This window comes from Electrona antarctica (assembly GCF_951216825.1).
Source record: "Electrona antarctica genome assembly, chromosome: 2".
Lineage (NCBI taxonomy): Eukaryota > Metazoa > Chordata > Actinopteri > Myctophiformes > Myctophidae > Electrona > Electrona antarctica.
In genome coordinates, this window is record NC_136807.1 from 8693478 (window position 1) to 8712054 (window position 18577).

Sequence of the window (18577 nt, forward strand, 5' to 3'; positions counted from 1 at the left end):
GACAACGAACTGGGACAAGTCCTGGACCGGAAGTAGGCAGAAATGCATCAGCCCAGCTTTAATGATCTTAAATCCCTTTATTTTAAATTGTTTTGTAGTAATAGTACAACATAAACATTAAAGAGACTTTAGTTGTTACTGTACAATACTTTAAAACAGTTGTCATGATGCACACATGCTTAAAATAGCTCTTGTTTGCGCCGCCCTCGTTGAAAACAATGTATTTCCAACTCCAGCTTGACTCAGTTCAGGCTACATGAACAGCACTCGAGCGCTCGGTTTCTGCCCCCTCTATATTGTAACTCTTCTATTAGATGGCTCTGTTCTTAGCGAGCTAAGAATAAATAGATGAAAAAAATGTGACATCAGCACGCATAGCGAGCTATGCACGCTGATGTCACATGGCGGTAGGTGTGCTGGTAACAGTTGAATGATTGCTACCTCTCACAACTGAAGATCAGCTTTAATAACAAGCAGGGAGGGAGCAGTGATATTATGTCTCTCATAGACTACTTGGAGGGAAGAATCACATTTGAGGAGTTCGACAAAACCAGAGAACGAGAGACGAAGGAATCAGCGAGACCGTCTTCAGGTGACGATGGGGAGGAGGCTAATGCTCAGCCCACAACCTCTGGCCAAAACCTCAGGAAAACAGGGAATGTAGAGGAGGAAGTTGACCCTATGGTCCAACAGGCATTCGCCTCCATGTTTGAAGATGGAGAACAGCAGCCGTCTTCAGAAGAGGACGAGGATGACGACAACGAGTCAGACACTCTGAGCTACGTTGACGATGAAAAAGACGAGGACTATAATGTGAAGGAGGTGGCGCGTGGGGGGAAGAGGCGAAGCGGACGAAGCAGGAGAAAGAAGGTGATGGATGAGGAGGAAGAGGATGTGGAGAAGGAGGCGACGGAGAAGCCAGTTGTGGGGGATGTGTTCGCCATGGAAATGGATCTGAGCCATGAGAACAGAAAAGAGGAGCGTCGTCATCGCAGCAAGCTGTCCCGGGCTCTACGGGGCCTGATGGGGGAAGCCAACATCCGCTATGCCAGAGGAGAGAAGGACAACGCCATCCTGATGTGCACAGAGATTATCAGGCAGGCTCCTCTGGCCCACGAGCCCTTCTTGACCCTGGCCATGATCTACGAAGACAACGAGGACATGGACAAGGCGCTGCAGTTTGGGCTGATCGCGGCTCACCTCAACCCCTCAGACTGCGAGGAGTGGGTGAAACTGGCGGAGATGTCTTTGGAGCGAGGGAACGCACGGCAGGCCGTGGTCTGCTACACCAAGGCCATCAAGTACGACCCCACCAACGTGCGCTTCCTGTGGGAGCGCTCCAGCCTCTACATGCAGCTCGGAGAGCACAAGCAGTGCATGGACGGCTACCGTCGCATCCTGTCTCTGTTGCCGATGGAGGACGGACAGAGCTTCATCCGGCTGTCCAAAGACCTGGCCAAGAGGTACTATGAGAGTAATGACCGGCCCTCGGCCTTGGGTGTGATGGAGGATGCCTTATACAGACACCCTGACCTCGTCACCGATGAGCTCACCAACATGGCTGCAGAGCTGTTTATCGCCGACCGCCAACACAGCAAAGCCTTGCAGATTCTGGTCCAGTTCTGTGGTATAGTGGTCGTGAGGGATGAAGGTAAAGCAGACACGTCAGTGCAGATGGAGCCGAGGAGAACGAAGGAAGAAAGAGAGAAGGAGGAGGCTATGGAGTTGACGACAGACGTGGTACAAGAAGAGCTTGGAGAAGTAAAGGAGATTGAGATCCCAGACTCTGTACCGGTGGACATCAGGGCCAAACTAATGGTCTGTCTCATACACGAGCACATCTTCAAACCCCTGGAAGCACTGCTGACAGAGTTAATGGAGCAGAGTCCAGAGGATGTAGGAGATTTGTATCTGGACGTGGCAGAAGCGTGTCTGGAGGAGGGCCAGTATACCTCAGCCCTGCCGCTCCTCTCTGCCCTGGTCACATGTCCCAAATTTAACCTGGCTGTGGTCTGGCTTCGACACGCAGAGTGTTTTAAGGCATTAGGTCATATCGAGACGGCAGCAGAGAGCTACAGCAAGGTAGTGCAGATGGCCCCCCAGCACCTTGAAGCCCGTCTCTGCCTGTCTACACTGCAGCAGCAGCTGGGCCAACCAGACGATGCTCTGAAGGCTCTGGAGCCCATGTATGACCCTGACACACTGGCCCAGGACTCCGCGGCCACTCAGCAGGAGTTGAAGCTGCTACTCCAACGCTCCGCTCTGCTGCAAACTCTGGGCAAAGCACAGGAAAACATAGACACCATGCTCGTCATGTTGGCCATGCTGCTGAAGGTAGCCATGCAGCGTGCCCGAGTGTGTGTGCGGTCAACGTCCGATTCAGGTGAACATCGCCTGAAGCTGGTGAAGCTCAAAACTATGCCGTCGGACGTCGATGACCAGGAGGTCGCTTATCAGAACATCATGGGTAAGACCAGTACGATGTCCAGGGAGGATTGGTGGCAGCTGGTGGTGCGCTGTGTGCATACACTATGTGAGGTGAAGCGCTACAAAGAGGCCGACCTGCTGGTCGATTCGTCCATGGAGTTTGTCGTCTTTTACGAGAACAAAGCCAAGAGGAAAGAGCTGGAGTTCTTCGGCCTGTCGGCCGCCTTCCTCGACCGGAACTACCGGCGGGCGTACGACTACATCAGGTTGATGCTGATGGACAAGGTGGAATGCCCTCAGCTCTGGAACGTTTTCAACCAAGTGACGTTGAACTCTCAGGACCAGCGGCATCACCGCTTCTGCATGCGGCTGATGTTGAAGCACCCGGACAACCTCGCCCTGTGCGTCCTCTGTGGACACAACGCCCTGGTGTCCGGCAGCTTCAAGCACGCCCTGGGTCAGTACGTGCAGGCCTTCCGCACGGACCCCAAGAACCCTCTCCACAGCCTGTTCGTGGGCCTCACCTTCTTCCATATGGCTTCGCAGAAGTTTGTCGCCAAGCGGCATCTGCTGCTGGTGCAGGGGTTCTCCTTCCTGTGGCGTTACGTAGAGTTACGGGGAGCATGCCAGGAGAGCATGTACAACCTGGCCAGAGCCCTGCACGAAATGGGCCTGGTGCACCTGGCTATACACTACTACCAGCAGGCCCTGAGTTTACCCGCACCCACACTGGAGGGTATCCCTCCTGACCAGGTGGATCTGAGGAGGGAGATTGCATTCAATCTGTCCCTCATCTACCAGGCCAGTGGCAACACAGAAATGGCCTGCCAACTTATCAGAACCCACTGCATCATATGACTACAAATGTGCAATTCTTGGGAAATTGCAGATGTGGTTGCTGATGTATGATGATGATGATGTATTGACCCACATGACGTCATACAATGTTTATACGGAATGTTTGTCTAGAGAATAAAGTCGGGCTATAGTCGGTTGCCTCTGGCAGCCACACGAATAAGTAAACACATATTGTGTAATTATTATGCATTATACCGTAGTCAGTCAGGACAACTCAAGAATGGATGGAATATATATTTATTGAATTTAAAATGAGCAATATATTTATTATGGTTTGGCGATTAATTGGATCTGCTTTTTAGGTACTCAGATCAAGCGCATCAGTCCCGACCATAGGGACTCCGAATCCCCCGTACCTAAACAGCAGATCCAAAACGACAGGTGGTAGCTGGGGTGGAGGAGGGTGAGCAGTAAAGGTTTAAGCAGACAGCAGCGCAGCAGTATCAGTGTGCAGCAGCAAACAAGCAGGATGAGCAGTGCAAACTTCCAGTTTAAATAGCCGGTATGAAGATGGAGATGTGTGTGATTGGATGAAGTGAATCAGGTGAATGATAACGTGATGCTGAGGCGGCCCAATGAACGGCCGGCACTGAGTTTCCTGACTGAACGTGCATGTCTGTGACAGGCACGATGCTCATTTGTATGGACATTAAAGACTATAATTTATTGAAATAAATATTCTATATGAAATAATAAACATTAACAATAATGTCTCAACAATAATAAATACATGAAATAATATTCTATGCTGAATGAAGGTTTAGGTCTGTGTTGAATAAAAGGCACTCTCATTGCATCTTCTTATTCATAATGGTTCATTCACACAGTTGTATTTAAAGTGTTATGATTGTGTGTGTGTGTGTGTGTGTGTGTGTGTGTGTGTGTGTGTGTGTGTGTGTGTGTGTGTGTGTGTGTGTGTGTGTGTGTGTGTGTGTGTGTGTGTGTGTGTGTGTGTGTGTGTGTGTGTGTGTGCGTGCGTGCGTGCGTGCGTAGTTTATCTTTGAAAACTACTAGGCTGATCACTGTCTTGTGCATGCCGCCAGCAGCTCAAGGACGTCAATTTCAAAATATTTATATTCAAATTAGGGATGTGAATTATCGATTAATGCATTCATAGTTCATTGATAAGTTTTGATAAGCTAATCGGTTAATCGGTCGATTAACCGGTTAGTGTTGATAAGCGGCGTTTTTGTAAAAAATCTGAGAATCTTAATTTCCATCAATGTCTAACATACAAATCTGCATTTTGCTGATATTCCTTAATCAAATATTTCTTTGACCATTGACGATGCAGGGCCAGGCAATGGCATCCTTGCATGTGTGTTCCTCAGCCACACACGCACGCAGACAGCATTACATTCACAGAAAACCACCCAATGATAGAACCACATAATTTTCGATAACGTAATTACGATTACTGGTAGTTGTCTTTAACCGACTAATTTCTTAATGGCGATTAATCGATTAACGATTAACATCCCTAATTCAAATCAATCAATGACAATGCTGTTTATTATTTGCATTAATGGCAGTGTCAGGTGACTTCTCAAAGACCCTGCCCACTTTCTATCAGTTTGTGAGCTGTACTACGAGAGAGGACAGGACACTGGATCTATTCTATGCAAATGTCAAGAATGCCTATAAATGCACAGCACTGCCCAAGCTGGGTGGATCTGACCACAACCTTGTTCACCTCACATCCCTATACACACCCATGGTAAAACAACTGCCAGTGACCACTATGACAGTGAGAGAGTGGTCACCAGAGGCCAATGAGGTGCTGAGGGGGTGTTTAGAGGCTATACGGACTGGGGAGTTTTCTATGAGTCACACGGGGAGGACATCGATGGATTGACAGACTGTATTACTGACTATGTACAGTTCTGTGTGGATGATGTTGTACCAAAACTGTACGTTGCTTTCCGAACAACAAACCCTCTGGGTTGACTTGAAGGACCTTCTCAACCAAATTAAGAGAGCCTTCAAGGCTAGTGACAGGGCGGAGTGAAGCGGGTGCAAAGGTTAAATGGTGCATTTATATAGCACCTTTATCCACGGCGCTTTACATAGATTGTGCATCAATTCACCCATTCCTATACACATTCATAGTTCATACACTGATGGCGGCAGAAACCATGCAAGGCACTAGCCAGCACATCAGGAGCAATTTGGGGTTCAGTGTCTTGCTCAAGGACACTTCGACACTAACTCTGGGAGAGCCCGGGATTGAACTGGCAACCTTGCGGTTGCCATCCATCCAGCCACTCTACCCCTGAGCCACCGCCACCGGGGAGTTGAAGATGGGGGTAAGTGAGGCAAAAGACACCTACAGAAGGAAAGTAGAGGAGAGTCTGGCACAGAATAATGTGCGGGAGGTGTGGAAGGGTCTTAAAGGACCACTTCACCACTTTTCAACCTATCTTCATATAAGGTCCTCACTAATAATCATGATAAAATGGCATTTTCTTCTACTCTGTCTGTGTTCATAGGAGGGCTGTGGGCAGTTCAGAAACCCGGCCACCATGTGACATCATCGATGAAAAATCCAAGCTAATAGAAACTGCAGTCTTTCTACTAGTCCTGAAAAGTTGCAATGCGAAAATGGAAGCCATCGTTCTCACAATAATACAAATATTTTTGTGGAAAAAATATTGTTTTAAAAATAATCTGCTTAACGATGATGTCACTGGTGGGTTTCTGAACTACCCACAGCCCTCCTATGAGACACAGACTGAGTAGAAAAAAATGGTGCCATTTTATCATGATTATTAGTGAGGAGGTGAAGGAGGTGAAGGAGGTGAAGTGGTCCTGCCACAAGCAATCCACCAGCCGACCAGTGGAGGGCAACCTGGAGAAAGCCAATGACTTCAATCTGTTTTTCAACAGGTTTGATGTTAATGGCTCCCAGGCTAACCCTCCCTGTAGCCCTCCAGCCCATATCCCAGCACAACTCATGGTGATACCCACTACACTTGTGGTGGGCTCCGTGGAGGGGCCTGGTCCACATCAGGTCCAGGTCGTGCTCTGTGAGGAGGCCGGGTCCACGGTCACACTTCTGATGGGCTCCATGAAGAGGCCTGGTCCATGGTCACACTCGGCAGTCAGTTGGGGGTTCAGTGCTTGGAATGGATTCAGAATCATGAAAACCCCCTAGTTTGACATGTCACATGCTACTTAAAGTATGAGGAAACTTTGCCTTACATTGGTTGTCTATGGTGTGGTATACAAAAATGGCCATAACTTATTTTCGTGATATTTCCGGCAGAGCAGACCTCTCATTCTGAATAGAAAAAAAATCACACCTGTGTGAACTGAGTGGTGCAACTACACATTTATTCACTCTGACGTGATATCTGTGATGTCAGTGACGTCACATACTAACCATAGCAACCATGCTCGTTTTTTTGGTTGCTAACCATCACAACCATGCTCGTTTTTTTGGTACGAACAAACACGGGTACACGGGTACACGGGTACAAAGCCAGTTGTTGGAGTGGTTTGCACCACTCAAAAATACAAATAAAAATCACACCCGTGTGAACTGAGTGGTGTAAGGTCTTATATAGACTGATCAGCTGTGGTCTGACGTAATGTCTGACGTAATGAAATCACACCCGTGTGAACTGGGTGACCATAGCAACCGTGCTCATTTTTTTAGCACAGACAGACAGACACGTAAACTAACAAAGCCAGTTGTAGGAGTGGTTTACACCACTCAAAAAGTATGTCATGACATCACAGGTCCTCTCAAATTTAGGGTGGCTGGCTCCCCGGCTACTGAGGTCACAGTACGTCCGGAAACAAGTCCGACGTGGGGGTATTCCTTAGAGGTGGCCTCATGCAGGGTATTCCTTAGAGGTGGCCTCATGCAGGGTATTCATTAGAGGTGGCCTCATGCAGGGTATTCATTAGAGGTGGCCTCATGCAGGGTATTCCTTAGAGGTAGCCTCATGCAGGGTATTCCTTAGAGGTGGCCTCATGCAGGGTATTCCTTAGAGGTGGCCTCATGCAGGGTATTCCTTAGAGGTGGCCTCATGCAGGGTATTCCTTAGAGGTGGCCTCATGCAGGGTATTCCTTAGAGGTGGCCTCATGCAGGGTATTCCTTAGAGGTAGCCTCATGCAGGGTATTCCTTAGAGGTGGCCTCATGCAGGGTATTCCTTAGAGGTGGCCTCATGCAGGGTATTCCTTAGAGGTAGCCTCATGCAGGGTATTCCTTAGAGGTGGCCTCATGCAGGGTATTCCTTAGAGGTAGCCTCATGCAGGGTATTCCTTAGAGGTAGCCTCATGCAGGGTATTCCTTAGAGGTAGCCTCATGCAGGGTATTCCTAGAGGTAGCCTCATGCAGGGTATTCCTTAGAGGTAGCCTCATGCAGGGTATTCCTAGAGGTAGCCTCATGCAGGGTATTCCTAGAGGTAGCCTCATGCAGGGTATTCCTTAGAGGTGGCCTCATGCAGGGTATTCCTTAGAGGTGGCCTCATGCAGGGTATTCCTTAGAGGTGGCCTCATGCAGGGTATTCCTTAGAGGTGGCCTCATGCAGGGTATTCCTTAGAGGTAGCCTCATGCAGGGTATTCCTTAGAGGTAGCCTCATGCAGGGTATTCCTTAGAGGTAGCCTCATGCAGGGTATTCCTAGAGGTAGCCTCATGCAGGGTATTCCTAGAGGTAGCCTCATGCAGGGTATTCCTAGAGGTAGCCTCATGCAGGGTATTCCTAGAGGTAGCCTCATGCAGGGTATTCCTTAGAGGTAGCCTCATGCAGGGTATTCCTTAGAGGTAGCCTCATGCAGGGTATTCCTAGAGGTAGCCTCATGCAGGGTATTCCTTAGAGGTGGCCTCATGCAGGGTATTCCTTAGAGGTAGCCTCATGCAGGGTATTCCTAGAGGTAGCCTCATGCAGGGTATTCCTAGAGGTAGCCTCATGCAGGGTATTCCTAGAGGTAGCCTCATGCAGGGTATTCCTTAGAGGTGGCCTCATGCAGGGTATTCCTTAGAGGTGGCCTCATGCAGGGTATTCCTTAGAGGTGGCCTCATGCAGGGTATTCCTTAGAGGTAGCCTCATGCAGGGTATTCCTTAGAGGTAGCCTCATGCAGGGTATTCCTTAGAGGTGGCCTCATGCAGGGTATTCCTTAGAGGTAGCCTCATGCAGGGTATTCCTTAGAGGTAGCCTCATGCAGGGTATTCCTTAGAGGTGGCCTCATGCAGGGTATTCCTTAGAGGTAGCCTCATGCAGGGTATTCCTTAGAGGTGGCCTCATGCAGGGTATTCCTTAGAGGTAGCCTCATGCAGGGTATTCCTTAGAGGTGGCCTCATGCAGGGTATTCCTTAGAGGTGGCCTCATGCAGGGTATTCCTTAGAGGTAGCCTCATGCAGGGTATTCCTTAGAGGTGGCCTCATGCAGGGTATGCCTTAGAGGTAGCCTCATGCAGGGTATTCCTTAGAAAGCCTCATGCAGGGTATTCCTTAGAGGTAGCCTCATGTAGGGTATTCCTTAGAGGTAGCCTCATGTAGGGTATTCCTTAGAGGTAGCCTCATGCAGGGTATTCCTTAGAGGTAGCCTCATGCAGGGTATTCCTTAGAGGTAGCCTCATGCAGGGTATTCCTTAGAGGTAGCCTCATGCAGGGTATTCCTTAGAGGTAGCCTCATGCAGGGTATTCCTTAGAGGTGGCCTCATGCAGGGTATTCCTTAGAGGTGGCCTCATGCAGGGTATTCCTTAGTGGTAGCCTCATGCAGGGTATTCCTTAGAGGTAGCCTCATGCAGGGTATTCCTTAGAGGTAGCCTCATGCAGGGTATTCCTTAGAGGTAGCCTCATGCAGGGTATTCCTTAGAGGTAGCCTCATGCAGGGTATTCCTTAGAGGTGGCCTCATGCAGGGTATTCCTTAGAGGTAGCCTCATGCAGGGTATTCCTTAGAGGTGGCCTCATGCAGGGTATGCCTTAGAGGTGGCCTCATGCAGGGTATGCCTTAGAGGTAGCCTCATGCAGGGTATTCATTAGAGGTAGCCTCATGCAGGGTATGCCTTAGAGGTAGCCTCATGCAGGGTATGCCTTAGAGGTAGCCTCATGCAGGGTATTCCTTAGAGGTGGCCTCATGCAGGGTATGCCTTAGAGGTAGCCTCATGCAGGGTATTCCTTAGAGGTGGCCTCATGCAGGGTATGCCTTAGAGGTAGCCTCATGCAGGGTATTCCTTAGAGGTGGCCTCATGCAGGGTATGCCTTAGAGGTAGCCTCATGCAGGGTATTCCTTAGAGGTAGCCTCATGCAGAGTATTCCTTAGAGGTAGCCTCATGCAGGGTATTCCTTAGAGGTAGCCTCATGCAGGGTATTCCACAAATTCTGGCTGCAACGCTGGTGCAAACATATTACCAGTGGTGGAAAGTAACTAAGTACATTTACTTGCGATGCGACGCATTGTGAGCTTTGGTACTTTCTTTTATACCAATACCTTTGTAGGCTACTTTTACTCAAGTATATTTTGAATTCCGGAGTTTTACTTGTAAGAGAGTACATCTACATTGCAGGATTGATACTTTTACTTAAAGGACAAGTTTGTTTTTTTCAACCAAGGTTCAATGTTTTGGGTCCAAGTGGCTATGGCCGAATTTAGCCCAAGGAGAGTTCATTGTGCAAGACTAATGCTATTGCATTCAGAATCATGAAAAACTCCTAGTTTGACACTTCACGTGCTACTCAAAGCATAATGAAATTTAAAAAATGCTGCCTTACCGTATCCAGGTTGTTAATGGTACCCCAACTTTCAGCAGCTGTCACAAAGTTTCCCAAGGTCGCCGGCTCGGGCGCCCTAGCTAAATCATTAGAGCATGCCCTGGAGCTAAGGGCCTAGCTGGACTATATATTAGTTTTAGAAGTGGTACTGCCTGAAGGTCAACATTCTATTACTGCATGAAGGTGGTGCACGCACGTCCGTGGCCCAGGTAGGTGCAAGACAAGCAGAAATATCAAAAAGAAGAATAGAGTCTGCACACTGGTGGTGCTGAAAACGCTCCTCTGAAGTTGTATTGCTCGTCAATGTTTCAATCTTATTCAATCTTATCAAAACATATACATGTAGCCTATTATGTTCCGATGAAGATCGAATTTGATTGAAACGTTGACGAGCAATGAATCTTCAAGAGGAGCTTTTTCAGCATCACCACCAGTCCAGTGTGGAGACTCTATTCTTCTTATTCAAATATCAATTTCTCCTTAGAGCAAGCAGGCATACTCTACTGTATTACTGTAGACATGTATGAGTTGTGTAGGTGTGAGTGAGTGAGATTTCTCCAATTTGGCACAGAAAATCGTTACCATATGTTTATGTGGACCGATCGGCAAGAGACTTAATTTGTACACACACAAAGAAACCATTTTTGATCATTTAGATTTAGAAGAATGATTTTTATTATGTAACTGTCTGTTGCCTATATGATATGCCCACAATTTCGATGCCAGATTGAAATAGGTTAATTATACGGTAGGCTATATTAATGACAGTCATCATAATACAAAGACCTTTACAGAGGAACATATATTGCAATTAATTATCAGTGAAAAAGTACCATCCCAACTCCAATGTAATAAAAGTATACCTGGCAAGGCCAGCAATAGGCTCTGCAGTGTATTTGCAGTGTTATGTACCATCCGCTAGGTGGCACCAAATCTGATCATAACTGAGCACAGAGCTGATGTGGAATCTGTGGTATGTCAAAAGTGCCAGTTGGAAGTGTGATACTTTTGTACATACAGACAGTACCTCCATTGTTCAAATGTTTTTAATGTTTTTTGCATGATTACATCCATCACATTATGATAATGTAAAAATAATATTGTGAAATTCTATTTTATTATTATTATTGTTGTTTATATAAAATCATTAAAATGTTAGCTAACGTATCTCTCAGGGACACTGACATGCATTCCTGGGCAGGCTGGGAGGTGGGCCGGTGACCTTCTGATTACCAGACGACCTCTCTATACCCATTAAGCTACGGACGCCCCTTAACTATTAATTGTAACATACCACACATTGTTTCTTTGTAACTTATCTTTGTTAAGTGCTAGTCAATATACACAAAAAGTTTGGAAATGTAAGATCGATTATTTCTCTTTAAGGCTCTGTTGAAGGTCCTCACACCTACATTGCCATCCTCCCTTAAGCCAATTTTTATATACGTACTAGACTCTAGTACGTATATAAAAATAGTAACTAGAGGTTCGGGCCATTATGCGACCCTCACATCGAGTTTGGGTCGCTACACGATAGTGTCAGGGGCTTTGTCAAAGTACCCGTTGTGCCCATCTGTCTGTCAAAGTACCCGTTGTGCCCGTCTGTCTGTCAGAGTACCCGTTGTGCCCGTCTGTCTGTCAGAGTACCCGTTGTGCCCGTCTGTCTGTCAGAGTACCCGTTGTGCCTGTCTGTCTGTCAGAGTACCCGTTGTGCCCGTCTGTCTGTCAGAGTACCCGTTGTGCCCGTCTGTCTGTCAGAGTACCCGTTGTGCCCGTCTGTCTGTCAGAGTACACGTTGTGCCCGTCTGTCTGTCAGAGTGCCCGTTGTGCCCGTCTGTCTGTCAGAGTACACGTTGTGCCCGTCTGTCTGTCAGAGTACCCGTTGTGCCCGTCTGTCTGTCAGAGTACCCGTTGTGCCCGTCTGTCTGTCAGAGTACACGTTGTGCCCGTCTGTCTGTGTCCCTTTTGCCCATACAGGCATTTTGGCTGGATCGGCGGTTCTGGACAACTGGATCCATATACATTGTCTCAAGGTAAACTTTGCATGCACAGTCCCACTAGCACAGTCCCACTAGCACAGTCCCACTATAGGCCAAGGAAGAAATAAAACCCTACTATTAGCTTTCCGGGTTTGTGTAAACACAAACATTGAAGACAAAAGTGAGGATGCAAATTGTAATTGGCCGGCGTGATTGGGTGGGAGATGTGCCATTGGTTGAGCATCATATACTGACCATATATGGAGCGTGTCTTGAGTGTACAGGGTTTGATGAGGTCAGATCAACATATGGAATGTCAGAACAGGTCAGCTCCATAGCCTATATGGAGATCTAAGGGTTTGAGGTTTGAGGTCAGATGTAGAGTTGCTGGTCAGCTCCATATATGCAGATCTAGGTGATGATCCAGTCTTCTCCATGTATGGCTGGCTATCCAGGGTTTGATGAGGTCAGTGTTGTGATCTTTACTATGAAAACCTGCAAACTTACTATGAAAACCTGCATTTCCCGAATGGGCCTGGTCTACAAGATAGGCTACAATACAAATACATACACCTCAAAGACACCCATGTACCTGTCAAAATACTTCTTAAACGTCAACGAAGTCCACACTCACAACACGAGAGGGAGTTCCACAAATCACATTCAACCCAGATGGCTGCAAATCGAAACTGGCCCAGGTAAAAAATAATCACACTTGTGTGAAGGGGCGCTCTTATCATTATACATCATCATACATCAGCCAATCAAATCATCACATTCCGTGTTACAATTTAACACATTTCGTGCTCATACAGACATACACAGTGTCAAAAAATGTATTAGAAATAGAATGAATCGCTATTCTCGTTATGAACGATTCAAAATCGATTCATAATTTGGAGTACAAGACTGGAGTAGATCGTGATGAAATCCTATGTATTGAATAGAGAATCATTTTGAATAGAGAATCGTTTTGAATCTGGAATCGTGACCCTAAGAATCGGAATCGAATCGAATCGTGGGACAACCAAAGATTCACAGCCCTAGCTAGCACCCCTCAAAAGTCTAAAGTGTCCCCACCCACACACACACACACACACACACACACACACACACACACACACACACACACACACACACACACACACACACACACACACACACACTCTACTGTACATATGTTTTTCTTTTGATTTCTTTATTGTTTTCTTGGTTTTTTTGCATAGTACTGTATAGGCCAGGGGTGCCCAAAAGGTAGATCGTGATCTACCAGTAGATCACAAAGCCTGTGCAGGTATAGACCACATGACATGTCTCTAAAAATATATATATATAATTTTAAAATATTTAAAAAAATTGAATTAAGGTGACTTGTTTGATTGACATCAAAAGGGCATGTCAGCTCAAACCCACAAAGCGATACTTTTTCCAGAGTGTTGCCCAAGCGTCAGTATTACAAAGTTATATACAATTCCATTTCCCCATTCCATGTGTGTTTGTCTTATATGTAACGCCAGGTACAGTTTAAACTATTTTCAGCAATGGAATATATCTTTTTTTGCTGGGTAGATCTTGTTGAGCTGGTCATTTTGAAAGTAGCTCTCAAGTCAAAAATGTGTGGGCACCCCTGGTATATGCTATATTTGTGTGTCATTAATGTTCTTTCCTCGAACTGTACTTATTCTACAAACTGTTAAAAAATCTGGAATGCCCTACCCAAGAGTGTTCGACAAGCTGATACTATCACATGGTGACCGATTTGTTTTTTGCTTTGAAAACATTGAAAGGAAAGGAAAGGAAGATGTGCCATACTATCTGAATGGAAAAACATTTTCTTTTCTCTCTCAAAAGATGTCTTTAAAAGATTTTATTTTAAAGACATCTTTTTAATACTTTGTTTTGTGCTGCAGAAAGTTCAATATCAATGTTGAACATGAGGGGCATTCCCCTTTACATGCTTAAAAGAAGAAGAATATTAAGGGACATTGCAGCATATGTTACACTGCTCAAAATAAACAAAGTTTGTTTCTAGCTTAAAAGGGGAATTTCTAAGAGGATAATAATGTTTTATTTGTAGACTTTTTGTTATATTAACAAAATCACACTCGTGTGTGAGGTGAGGGCCTGAGGGGCGCTCTTATCATACATCAGCCAAACAAATCATCACATTTTTTGTTTAAAGTGCTCTAAAAACAAGCATTAAAAGTCCATAGACTTGACTGTACTCTTAAAGTGCTCTAAACCAAATTTAAAATGTCCGACTCCATAGACTTGGCTGCCATATTGACGTAATTTCAAAAGCCAGACATTGGAGGGGATAGCGCCCCTCAAAAATAGTATAGATTGTATACTATAAACTGAACTCCTATCCTATCTCAACAAGGGCCTCTAGTCTTTATATGAACAGCAGATGTCACTAATGCTGTGGACAGACCAATAGGATCGTTCTCTCACACAGACATGTGGTAAGCATTTATCAGAGATTGAAGCAGATTACACTAAATCAGATTACTGTACCCCCAACCTGGCTATAAAAAGCAAGGTCATTATGAGCTTAGCCTAATGTGATGTCACTTGTTTTATGAAATATACAAGATCATATTTAGGCAATATTTCTGTTGCCATTAGGCCTCTTTTTTTCTAATCTGATTTCTCCTCTGACCCCTTACTAATGCTGTGTAATAATGCTACTTCCGATTCATTTATAGCCTATCCCATCTCAACGGGTGACGCTTGCCGGCAAGAACTGCGAGCCATTGTGAGCTTGGAAATCAGTACTTGTCAACAAGCTTATTCGTACGGCTGTAGAAAACAAAACGGCAGATCTAAAAGCTTGTAACACAACGCATTCTGATGTGTTGTGACTCGTGAGTACAGATATTTTCAGCTAGAGACACTGTAGCTATGATATGTACTATGATAAAGTCTAAATTAGGATTTTTGCCGCTCGTTGTCATGTTTTGATTGATTGATTGAAATATTTATTAACAGTTTGCAGAATTACAGTACATTTCAAGCACAAACTCAATACAAAGGCTGTTAACTGTGAGTGGACGAACCAATTAAGCATTACACTTGTTTACAATAGGGTCCACCATGTTCAATTCATCAAAAACATTTAGAGACGTACAAATAGACACTTCTATATAGACAAAGAACAGAACAGGAATTCATCATAATGGAGGTAAAAAGGGAAAAGAAACATATACATGTGATTTTCTATCTGCCTGTCCGTCTGCAAGAAAGTGGTGAAGGAAGCATACTAGCGGTATATAGTGTATAGTATACTGTATTGAGTATACATTGGCTCCAGAGTGTATATAGTGTATAGTATACTGTATTGAGTATACATTGGCTCCAGAGTGTATATAGTGTATAGTATACTGTATTGAGTATACATTGGCTACAGAGTGTATATAGTGTATAGTATACTGTATTGAGTATACATTGGCTCCAGAGTGTATATAGTGTATAGTATACTGTATTGAGTATACATTGGCTACAGAGTGTATATAGTGTATAGTATACTGTATTGAGTATACATTGGCTACAGAGTGTATATAGTGTATAGTATACTGTATTGAGTATACATTGGCTACAGAGTGTATATAGTGTATAGTATACTGTATTGAGTATACATTGGCTCCAGAGTGTATATAGTGTATAGTATACTGTATTGAGTATACATTGGCTACAGAGTGTATATAGTGTATAGTATACTGTATTGAGTATACATTGGCTACAGAGTGTATATAGTGTATAGTATACTGTATTGAGTATACATTGGCTACAGAGTGTATATAGTGTATAGTATACTGTATTGAGTATACATTGGCTCCAGAGTGTATATAGTGTATAGTATACTGTATTGAGTATACATTGGCTACAGAGTGTATATAGTGTATAGTATACTGTATTGAGTATACATTGGCTACAGAGTGTATATAGTGTATAGTATACTGTATTGAGTATACATTGGCTCCAGAGTGTATATAGTGTATAGTATACTGTATTGAGTATACATTGGCTCCAGAGTGTATATAGTGTATAGTATACTGTATTGAGTATACATTGGCTACAGAGTGTATATAGTGTATAGTATACTGTATTGAGTATACATTGGCTACAGAGTGTATATAGTAGTATACTGTATTGAGTATACATTGGCTACAGAGTGTATATAGTGTATAGTATACTGTATTGAGTATACATTGGCTACAGAGTGTATATAGTGTATAGTATACTGTATTGAGTATACATTGGCTACAGAGTGTATATAGTGTATAGTATACTGTATTGAGTATACATTGGCTACAGAGTGTATATAGTGTATAGTACTGTATTGAGTATACATTGGCTCCAGAGTGTATATAGTGTATAGTACTGTATTGAGTATACATTGGCTACAGAGTGTATATAGTGTATAGTATACTGTATTGAGTATACATTGGCTACAGAGTGTATATAGTGTATAGTACTGTATTGAGTATAACATTGGCTCCAGAGTGTATATAGTGTATAGTATACTGTATTGAGTATACATTGGGCTACAGAGTGTATATAGTGTATAGTATACTGTATTGAGTATACATTGGCTCCAGAGTGTATATTAGTGTATAGTATACTGTATTGAGTATACATTGGCTACAGAGTGTATATAGTGTATAGTATACTGTATTGAGTATACATTGGCTACAGAGTGTATATAGTGTATAGTATACTGTATTGAGTATACATTGGCTACAGAGTGTATATAGTGTATAGTATACTGTATTGAGTATACATTGGCTACAGAGTGTATATAGTGTATAGTACTGTATTGAGTATACATTGGCTACAGAGTGTATATAGTGTATAGTACTGTATTGAGTATACATTGGCTCCAGAGTGTATATAGTGTATAGTATACTGTATTGAGTATACATTGGCTCCAGAGTGTATATAGTGTATAGTACTGTATTGAGTATACATTGGCTCCAGAGTGTATATAGTGTATAGTTATACTGTATTGAGTATACATTGGCTCCAGAGTGTATATAGTGTATAGTATACTGTATTGAGTATACATTGGCTACAGAGTGTATATAGTGTATAGTATACTGTATTGAGTATACATTGGCTACAGAGTTGTATATAGTGTATAGTATACTGTATTGAGTATACATTGGCTACAGAGTGTATATAGTGTATAGTATACTGTATTGAGTATACATTGGCTACAGAGTGTATATAGTGTATAGTATACTGTATTGAGTATACATTGGCTACAGAGTGTATATAGTGTATAGTATACTGTATTGAGTATACATTGGCTACAGAGTGTATATAGTGTATAGTATACTGTATTGAGTATACATTGGCTACAGAGTGTATATAGTGTATAGTATACTGTATTGAGTATACATTGGCTACAGAGTGTATATAGTGTATAGTATACTGTATTGAGTATACATTGGCTACAGAGTGTATATAGTGTATAGTATACTGTATTGAGGAGTATACATTGGCTACAGAGTGTATATAGTGTATAGTATACTGTATTGAGTATACATTGGCTACAGAGTGTATATAGTGTATAGTACTGTATTGAGTATACATTGGCTCCAGAGTGTATATAGTGTATAGTATACTGTATTGAGTATACATTGGCTCCAGAGTGTATATAGTGTATAGTATACTGTATTGAGTATACATTGGCTCCAGAGTGTATATAGTGTATAGTATACTGTATTGAGTATACATTGGCTACAGAGTGTATATAGTGTATAGTATACTGTATTGAGTATACATTGGCTACAGAGTGTATATAGTGTATAGTATACTGTATTGAGTATACATTGGCTACAGAGTGTATATAGTGTATAGTACTGTATTGAGTATACATTGGCTCCAGAGTGTATATAGTGTATAGTATACTGTATTGAGTATACATTGGCTCCAGAGTGTATATAGTGTATAGTATACTGTATTGAGTATACATTGGCTACAGAGTGTATATAGTGTATAGTATACTGTATTGAGTATACATTGGCTACAGAGTGTATATAGTGTATAGTATACTGTATTGAGTATACATTGGCTACAGAGTGTATATAGTGTATAGTATACTGTATTGAGTATACATTGGCTCCAGAGTGTATATAGTGTATAGTATACTGTATTGAGTATACATTGGCTACAGAGTGTATATAGTGTATAGTATACTGTATTGAGTATACATTGGCTCCAGAGTGTATATAGTGTATAGTATACTGTATTGAGTATACATTGGCTACAGAGTGTATATAGTGTATAGTATACTGTATTGAGTATACATTGGCTACAGAGTGTATATAGTGTATAGTATACTGTATTGAGTATACATTGGCTACAGAGTGTATATAGTGTATAGTATACTGTATTGAGTATACATTGGCTACAGAGTGTATATAGTGTATAGTATACTGTATTGAGTATACATTGGCTACAGAGTGTATATAGTGTATAGTATACTGTATTGAGTATACATTGGCTACAGAGTGTATATAGTGTATAGTATACTGTATTGAGTATACATTGGCTACAGAGTGTATATAGTGTATAGTA

The 18577-nt window shown here is 43.3% G+C and overlaps 1 protein-coding gene across 1 annotated transcript; it reads left to right on the forward strand.

The window, feature by feature from the left end:
- Positions 1–495: 495 nt before the first annotated feature.
- Positions 496–3285, forward strand: LOC306931853 (general transcription factor 3C polypeptide 3-like; the record flags this gene model as incomplete). The annotated part of the gene is made up of 1 exon (XM_079513506.1): positions 496–3285. The coding sequence occupies one exon, from the start codon at positions 496–498 to the stop codon at positions 3283–3285; it is 2790 nt and encodes a 929-aa protein (XP_079369632.1).
- Between the last annotated feature and the right edge of the window lie 15292 nt (positions 3286–18577).